At 46.4% G+C, this 9,671-nt stretch overlaps 1 protein-coding gene across 1 annotated transcript; it reads right to left on the reverse strand.

The window, feature by feature from the left end:
* Positions 1–1,725: 1,725 nt before the first annotated feature.
* On the reverse strand, positions 1,726–4,758 carry FOXB2 (forkhead box B2). Its single transcript, XM_039360949.1, has one exon. The coding sequence runs from the start codon at positions 4,226–4,228 to the stop codon at positions 3,185–3,187; it is 1,044 nt and encodes a 347-aa protein (XP_039216883.1). The 5' UTR covers positions 4,229–4,758; the 3' UTR covers positions 1,726–3,184.
* Positions 4,759–9,671: the final 4,913 nt, after the last annotated feature.

The following is a 9,671-nucleotide window of genomic DNA, read 5'->3' on the forward strand; positions in this document are numbered from 1 at the left end:
TCCCCAGCTCTTTCCTAAGGAGCATTTATTTGTATATAGGGTGAGATCAAAGCTCCGCCTTTCATCTGAAATAAGAACTGAAGCCTGCCTGATATCAGAGCCTGTTGCAGGGATTCCTGTGAGCTGATCACCCCCCCCCCCAAATGATTCATTGTGCTTATATATATTTCACCCATATATATAATATAGTCTTCCAATATTTTGACAGGTATATTGATTTATCACTAAGATTTTTAATAGGAATTTTCCTATATCTTTTTTTAATGTAAAAATATGTGATACAATTATATCATTAAAACTCTTCTTAATTCCAGAAAACAAACTTCTAAGGGTGTTGATACCTTTATTATTTTTTTCTGTAATGGTTCTTCTTATTTTTTTAAACAAATATTAAATTTGCTAAATACAAATTAAAAATTACTACTTCTTTTTAAAAACTACTTCAGTACAAAAGACAAATCAGTATCCCAAACTGCAACTCTGTCTTCAGATTCTGTTCCAAGTAATTTGCTAAGAATCAGCCTTGCATTATGTGTGCTCAAATTTTCTGTGGAGAGAAACTTCCTGAAAAAGAAAATATAGAAGACATTTAAAAACCCAGGAAATATTCAAAACATCTCCAAATTTTATAAAATTGATAACTGAAATTGTGGTGAAATGTTAATTTTAGCTCCAAATTACACTAAATTTAAAATTGGACATAGCAGTATAATTCTAGTTTTCAAGAGGTTCTGGTGGGTGTAGGGACTACTACATCATTTTATTACCAAACTTCATTGTATTGATCTGATCTTTGAATATAATGAGAAATATAACTGAGATTTTAAATTATTTTTTTAAATCCCAGGTTGTAATTTAGGTATAAAAATGTCTGCAACAGCACAATTTATTTCTAGGCAAAGTTCATCAAGATTATTGCTGTAGATTAATGACTGAAAAACAAATGAGGCAAAAGATACATATTACCCAGCATCAAATGAAATGACCATCTCCTATCTGGGCAGAATACATGCAGAACAATAGCTTGTGAGTTGCAGCTTAAGTTTTCAGTTAGAGATTTATTGATGTTTTATGGATATAATGGCTAGCTAGACTGAAGAGCTAAAGTTCCAGAAGCATACTTCTCTCTGTTGGACAGACCCTTACTGTGTAGAAAAAATGCTATTTATTCTGTAAAGCCTAAGAAACAAATGATGAGCACATCCTTTAAGAGCTCACTTTATCCTTTTAGTGGAGCCTCTCTTGATCTGCCCCTTCTTGCATAAACAAAAATACAAAAGCTGATGCAATTTAATCTTAAGAAAATTGAGAAACTCTGGGGCTAGCTGACACTTCAGCACGAAGCATATAATGGTTTCAGTGGGATTTCCTTGTAGACGCATATAATGAGTTCACAGAAAAACTATAGAGGATGGTGGAGGTTTTCTCCCAGAACTATACATTTGCACAAAATAATGCATTTTAAAGTAGGATTTCAGAGGATTCTGTTCTAACCAACACAAATTAACCCGTGACATTTAGCCAAAGGGTTAACATATGCATTAATTGTTCCTCAATTCAAGAGAACATTTTTGGCCTCCAAAAACACTTTCATGTGGCATAGTGAAGATTATCAATGCACACAGTTGCATCCCAGCATATACAGGTTAATAAATCATAAGAACTAGAGTTAGAGCAGGAAGCCAAGTGATCACTTTTAATGAAAACAATGATGTACAATAAGGTTCCAACTACAGCTGAGACTCAGATTCCATCCGAAAGCAAAGCTCAAAGGCTGATTTCTGGAAACAGAACATTCTCTTATTTCATTGAAACGTCTTTGTGTAAAGTGCTTATCGGTAGTAAGTGTGTAAGTAAGTGGGAAAAGGACAGATCAAAGCACACACACACACAAAGCAGAATAGTACTTTTGAAGACAATAAAAATCACAAGAATAATTTTTTCTTTAAAAAACAGTCAGAAAAACACAAATTTTGCACATGTATATAGCAATATAACATTGATGTGTTGGTTGGATGAAACTTATTTCTGAGTTAGGGTCAAAAGGGCAAAAGCTTTACACTTTAGTTTCAGGAACTTCAGCTTATGCCTTACTGCACTCTTTACTGTACTATCTGGTGGCAATGTTTTCAATCTGACATGGAATACAAAGCAAATTTAAATCCCAGTTTCTTTTTTAATCTCCACTTATTTCTCCTTTCTAATTTTTTACCTTGTTTTTATTTTTTGCTTCTGTTCCCAATCCATAGCACAAATGTCATTTTTAATATTTTTAGGCCCTGGGAAATTCATGTTGCTCTAATATTCAAAACTATCAAAATTACCATAACAAAAATATAACAAGAATAAATTTTAATCAAATCTTTGACCTTAATATCAATCTCCTAAAAGCATGACATTCTGTTGCTGCTTTCTTAACTTTTAAAAGTTTGAAATAAGAAGGATTGAATAAATTAATGAAGAATTCTGAGTGACTTAAAAGCTTGCATACCCTTAACTTGCAAGAGCATGGGGGGGGGGAGAATATTTATTTTACAGAACAAGTTGCAAACCCCAATCAATGGCAACATTTTATTTGATTTTTATAGCTCATAACCTACAGTGCTAAAATACTTCATTTGAGATATGTGTGTATATATATATACAAATTCACTCCAACTATACCTCATTTTTGTACATGCTAACATGAAAATAAGTCTCATTGAAATCACTAGGTTGATCCAGTATATTTCTGGTGGAATTCAACCAGTAATAGGCATTTATGTAATGTTGATTCTTTTCTATTGCAACAATTCATTGGTTAAGGAAAACTTATTTTCAAGAAATTCAGGGAGGCAAACTTTACCACCACTGTGTGTAAAGTTTTAGTCTTTTGGGACTTAAGCTTGAGTATGGTGTCTGTGTGTGCGTGCATGCGTGCTTGCGTCATTGTATAGCAATTCAAGTGTTAGCTGAATACAGCAAAGTATTTCACAAAATTAACCAGACTATTTCTGAGTTTATGATGGCTAACATTGAATACAGAAATTCTTACCTGAACCTGGCTCTGAACACTTTGATTTTACAACAGACAAAAATACATGATAATTATAATTATGATAACACAAAATGTTCTTTGCAAAGACATTCAACAACAGGCCCAGACCAATCTTTGCCCCATGCTTATATGGGATCGTGTCAAGGGTCATACTTCTCCATCTTCCATTCTATGAATGTAAAAGGCAGAATGTAAGGAGATTTTGCCATTGGAGGAGTTTGGCGGAATCTGTTCAAGAAGAGAAGAAGAGGAGGCGCCGGGAGACGTTGTCTGACAGAGCTGCTGTGTGACATGGTTGACCGTCAGGGCAGAGATGGCGGTGGATGGCGCAATGGACGGGGTGGGCTTGATTGGCACAGGGATTGCAGGCAGTGTCTGTGTCGATGGGTGGCAGATGGTCTTGACCGGCATCCCGAAAGGTCCGTAGTCTCCCGGCGAAAGGGGAATGCCGCCCGCAGGCTCAATCACGCCCACGTGGGGCCACACCGAACTGACCATGGTGCTGATCTGTTGACCGGCTATTGGGTAGCCCAGGTGGTGCATTACGGAAGCCAGCGGCAACCCACCGCCCTGGATCACTCCTTTGTAGTCTCGGCCAATAAGGTTCTCGATGGCGAAGGGATGCTTGAAGCCAGGAGCCGGGCTGTAAGGTTGGAATTGAGGCAACCTTCCGACGGCCACGGCTGCCGCCGCCACGGCCGCCGCCGAGTCTGGATGTCCTTTGGTTGACGCTGAAGGTTGCAGGGAAGGCGGCGGCGGCGGCGGCGGGTGATGAGGATGGAAATAGTGGCTCAGGTGGGGGTGCAGCACTCCCCCTGCTTTGCCTGCCGCTGCCGGCATGTGGGGCTCCGGCCGCGGCACCTTGAAGCGCTTTCTGCGCCTGAGGAAGCTGCCGTTCTCGAACATGTCTCCGCAGTCCGGGTGCAGCGCCCAGAAGCTGCCTTTGCCGGGCTGGTCGGGCCGCCGCGGGATCTTAATGAAGCAGTCGTTGAAGGAGAGGTTGTGGCGCAGCGAGTTTTGCCAGCGCTGGGTGTGCTCGCGGTAGTAGGGGAAGCGCTCCATGATGAACTTGTAGATGTCGCTGAGGGGGAGCATCTTCTCACTCGAGTGCTGAATGGCCATGGCCGTCAGCGAGATGTAAGAATAAGGAGGCTTCTGATCGCTGTACGAGCTCTTGCCCGGCCGAGGCATGGCACATTCCTAACCCCTTCCGGCTGTCCCGCCTAGAAGGACCGCGCTCTGGGACCCGAACGGGCCCTTTCGCCGCCTCAGGAGAGGAGTAGGACGACGATCGGTTATCGCATCTCAGGGAGAATGGCTTTTGCTCTTCGATCAGCGCTCGGCACACTCAGCCGGCATTTCCGAGGGAGTCGGCGGACACTTTCCGCCTTCGCCTCCTGCCCAGTCCGCGTGCGCACGAAACTGGCGGCGCCCTTCGCCGTCTGCTTTTCCCCTCACGTTGTTTTTTCCCGCCAAGCCGGGCGGCCAGCGCTCCTCTTGCCCTGAGCTCGAAACGAAGCCGCTTAATTCCGAAGGCGCCTCCCGCCAAAGGTAAGGAAAAGCCCTTTTTCTGAACTCCCTTTGCCCCGCCTCGAAGTCAAGCCCTCGCCAAGCGCTTCAGCCCAGAAGCGCGAGATTCCAGCCGCTCCGTTCCCTCCATCTTCGCCTCGATTCTGACCGAGCACAAGTTCCCGACGAAACTCAGTGCCCGCCAGGCTCCACTTCAGCCTTTCCCCGGTTTTCTTCCCCTCACACCCGAGCCTTCTCTCCGCGAGGAGCCACACCCAGCGCCATCCCCTCCCCCCAGGAAGCCGCTTCCGAGTTTCTTGGTTGTTTTCCCGCCGGCCGAAAGCGACCTCAGACGCCTGGCTGTGAGGCGGAGATTTCGGGCTCCGCTTTGAGATTCCCGGAGATGGCAAGAAAGAGGTGCCGCGTTTTCCCTCTCGCCGGTTGGAAATGGAAAAGCAGCAACAACACGACCGGTTCCTTGCAAAAAGAGGCGGACAGACCCGGCGGATGCCGCGGAAGCCGGAGCAGGCGGCGTCCGGCGTCGTTGGGCTGACGGCGGGAGCGGCCGGCGGGTTGGCTTGGCGAGGCGGCGCGGCAGCTGGGCTTGTGGCGTGACGGAGCTTCCCAGCTCAGTTTTGTGCCGGTGCTGGCTCGGAGTCCGAGAGCCCCCCGCCTCGCTCCGCTTCCCTCGCGTCACATGACTGGGCTCGGGGAAGAGACAGAGCTGCGAATGGTCGCCTTCTTCGCCCGCTCCTTCGGCGGACGAGGTGGGGGCCGGGAAGGCCCGCGGCGAGGCGAAGCCGGAGGGAGCCTTCCACTCAGGTCGCTCTCGGCTCAGCGCACTCGCTCCTCGCAGGTACCTGGCAGGCACCGGCTTTGGTTCGCTTTGGCCCCAGGCCTGGGAATCGGATTCGGTTCCGCCCCCCAGCTCGCTCCCCCGCCGAAGCCTTGCTCGCCCTCCTCTCTGAAGACGCTCACGCCGGGCCGAAAGGACAATGAGAGGGACAAGACCCCGCCTCTCCGGGCACGGCGATGCTGGCTGACTCCGTTGAGGAAATCTCCCAAACTTTGAAAGAGGGGCCCAGCACTTTCCCCTAGAGATAGGAAAGTGTTCCAGATGTTGAGACTCTGAAAGGAGGGCAGAGAAGAGCAACGAAAATGATGAGGGGCTAGATGTTAAAACATCTATGGGTATGTCTAGAGTCTAATGAAAAGAAGGACTAGGGAGTGACATGATAACACTCTTCCAAAATTTATAACAACAACAACAATAATAATAGAGTTGGAAGGGACCTTGGAGGTCTTCTAGTACAACCCCCTGCCCAGGCAGGAAACCCTATACTGTTTCGGACAAATGGTTGTCCGATCTCTTCTTAAAAACTTCCAGTGTTGGAGCATTCACCACTTCTGGAGGCAGGTTGTTCCACTGATTACACAGTGGAACACACTGTGTTCCACACTGATTTTAGGAGTCAAACTATTTCCCAAAGCATCAAAGGCAAGACAAGAAACAATGGTTAGAAACTAACCAAGCAACATAGAACTAAGGAGAAATTTCCTAACGGTGAGAGCAATCAACCAATGGAATCAGAAGTTGTGGGTGCTCTATCACTGGAGGCTTTCAAAAAGAGACTGGACAACCATTTGTCTGAAATTATATAGGATCTCCTGCTTGAGCATGGGTTGCACTAGAAGACCTCCGAGGTCCCTTCTAACTCTATTATTCTATATTCTAAGGCTGGCTTAGTCTCAGGTATACAGCCTTGGCTCAAATCCATTTCCATGTTCTTTTGTGGTGAGTAGCACAGCCCAGTTCACATCCTACTATCTTGTCCCAGACAAGTAGCACAATCTTGCACCTTTCGTGAACTGAAAAGAGGAAGGCTGCAATCCGAAAGTCACTTTCTTATGTTAGAGATAGGGACACAAAGATAGGAAAACGAAAGTTGACATCTTCACGATAGCTGATAGTTTATACTTGCTTTTATGGTCATAGAGTACAATGGACCTGAAGTGCCTCTAGGTTAGCAGATGGGGCCAGTGGGAAAAGGCTTAGCCTTCGGGTGTGCTGAAATCAGTTGGATCTCAATGTAAAGCAGCCTTTCCCTACTGGGTGCCGTCCAGCAGTTAAAGCTAGACTTTATCTGGGGTGCGTAGGGAGGTGGGAAGTGCTTTAAAGTGATAGCATTTAGGGCTGATGGGTAAAAATGCGATCTAAGACCACCTGAAATTGATGGATAGAAGTTTTGGCATTGCACCCTATCTTCTCTGAAAAGATATCTTACATTTTTAGGCTTGTGGGCTAAAGAGTATTATTTCTCTTACCCCAGCCTAAGCAGAAATTGGAAGGCGTTCCATGAAATGAATATTTCTGGGTAAAATGGATGAAAGTATATTTCTTCTGGGCGGAAAATGCAACCTTGGATAGTATCTAGAATCACTAAATCAGCAGCACCGAGGAACGGCGAGAGCCAAAAGGCGGGGGGGGGGGAAGGTTTCTTTCAGCCCTGGTCCAAGAGCCGCCTCGCCCTTCGCAGCGTAAATAAGAGCGCAAAGGGCCAGTGGCTTGTGCAGGTGCCTTTCTGTAGCCCGGAGCTGAGACTTCCTAGCGAAGAATTTTTGGAGGTCGGAAAACAATTACCGGATCCGGAGAAGAATGTGAAAATACCTTGACCGGGAAAGAAAGGCTCGAAATTTCTGCATAATTGTTTCGGTGTCTCAAGCCTGAGCGCTACGCACCATTACCCGTTTTTCGAGCGTAGTGAAATCGCCAAGGTCAATCGGTCGTGAAAGGATGATTCAAAAGGTTGCAAGCAAAAGGAACCCAAATTAACAGACAGCAGAGAAGAACTCAACACATTTTCAAGCAAATGAAAATACACAGCCACAAAACAAACCGGGAGTGAACAACTTGTTGAACTGTTATGGGGAGCAAAGCACCAGACAAAAGCATGAATTCAGTTTTGAAATGGCTCGTGTCTCTTTTCAGGCAGAATATATAACGAGCATTGATAAAACTATAGACGGGTGGAGAGGATTATTATTTTCAATCAAGGCAAAGCGCAGATCTAGCTGGGGCAAAAAAGGTTAGGGCCACAAAAACAAACACAAAATCCTGGCATTAGTACAGTAAAATACATTTCCACAAGATTTCGTCTTCTTTTTCTGCTTCTCCCCCCACCACCAGCCTACCTGGTGGGCAGAGGGGGCCGTTCGCCTCAGGTCTCGAGGCTCGGGGTCCCCCTTGCCTCCTCTGCCCGCTGCCTGACCTGCCGCTGGAAACAGGAGAGGCGGTCCCTGAGGGCAAAGCAGCTCCGTTAATCGGGTTGGCATCAGGCAGCGGCCGTTTCGGGTTTCAGGAGTTGGGCGCTCGTGTGTGTGTACACTACAAATGATCGGCTCTCCAAACATTGGCTGCTGCCAGGGAGGCTGGCAGCCCAGCTGTGCTCACGAATGCCCGTAATTAGCAGCGGATCCACTTCTTCCCGGCCGGGCCTGTGCGCGGGGCCCTCTCCCCAACTTTGGCCCAAAGAGGCCACCCTCCAGCCCGATCGCCCACCGCCCAAGAGCCACCCTGCCCCTCCCGCGAGGCTGCCAAAGAAAAGCCCCCCCCCGCGAAGCTCCCTCGGCGCTGCCGCCGCAGGTTGCCAAGCAGGCACCAGATTTCTGGTGGTGCCGTTGTGGCTGCAGCCGCGTCGGATGGCGCATCCCAGCCGCCAGCCCAACTGTCAGCGCTCGGCTCCCCTCTGGCCTTCCGAGACACGGAGGGATTTTCGGGGGACAACGGCGGCTCAGCTCGGCGGGATCGGGGCGCCCAGGCTTTTCTGCCTGGAGACTCCCAAATCTGTCCCCAGGCGGAGTCACTGACACGTGATCTCAGGAAAAAGTATTACAACATTCGACAAATAGGGGATGCAGTGGTATGATGAATGATTAAGTGCCATCAAATCGGTATCGACTCTTGGCGACCACATAGACTTTTTCGGGGATGATATGCCCCATACTTCGAAGACGGCACTGTTGCGTCTATGCTTGACTCCACTCACCTTGCTGCTAATCTTCTCTTTCTTTTCAATTCGCCCAGTATTATAAACTCCTTTAGAGATTTAGTCTTTACATAATGTGCCTGATGTACAGTATTTTGTTTGTGCCTCCGGGTGATTTGTCCCATGATCGAGTCTTTTGGCAATCCATGATATTCTCTAGAATCTTCTCCAACATCAAAGTTAAAAACTATCAATCTTCTTTCTATCCTACTTCTTCAAAGTCCAACTTTTGCTTCCACAGAGTTTCACGGGGAAATCCTGTGCCTGCACAAACGTGATCTCTGTAGATATATACATATCTTTGCATATGAATCTCTTTTCCAAAGTCTTTCATTACTACTCTACCAGGTGCTACCGTAGTAGTCTCTGTTATATTTCTTGGCTCTTTCCTGTGAGCAGTTGATCCTAAAAGGCATACTGTATATCTTCATTCTCAATGACTTGGTTTAGCATCCAATAAAATTGGGGATCAATAGGGTTAATCTCCTTACACCCAAATAATCTCCTAGCAATGGTCATTCACCCACGTATTTAATGCTAATCCCATTTTTAAAAAGCAGAGAAACCTACTCCCTTCATATTTGAACTTTGTAAAATCACCATAGCTTGAGCAGGGCAGCTTTTCTGGTTCTCTTTCCTAATTTTCTCTCCACTCTTAGAAGAGATTATTAGATTTCTGTCCCACTCATCTACCCTTCAAGAGTTTAAGGAGGCTTTCATCTTGTCTTTATCCCTGGAAAAATGATGTTGAGCAGAAAGAGTGGCCCAAAGTCCTAGAGGACATGTCCATTCCTAAGGATGGGCCTGAACCCAACTCTATCTAGCCCTAATTCTGGACCTAAATCATTGCATCATTGTTGTTGTTGTTAGTTGTGTGTCCGACCCCTCATGACCCCATGGACAATGCTCCTCTAGGCCTTCCTGTCCTCTTCCATCTTCTGGAGCCCATTTAAGCTCATGCCTACTGCTTCAGTGACTCCATCCAGCCACCTCATTCTCTGTCATCCCCTTCTTCTGTTGCCCTCAATCTTTCCCAGCATTAGGCCCTTCTCCAGTGAGTCCTTCCTTCTCATTAGGTG

The sequence above is a fragment of the Crotalus tigris genome, unplaced genomic scaffold (genome assembly GCF_016545835.1).
Source record: "Crotalus tigris isolate CLP2741 ecotype Arizona unplaced genomic scaffold, ASM1654583v1 scf7180000017585.4430047, whole genome shotgun sequence".
Classification (NCBI taxonomy): domain Eukaryota; kingdom Metazoa; phylum Chordata; class Lepidosauria; order Squamata; family Viperidae; genus Crotalus; species Crotalus tigris.

Excerpts from the sequence above, each read along its gene's own strand:
- FOXB2 (XM_039360949.1), bottom strand. The coding sequence starts at position 4,228 with ATGCCTCGGCCGGGCAAGAGCTCGTACAGCGATCAGAAGCCTCCTTAT.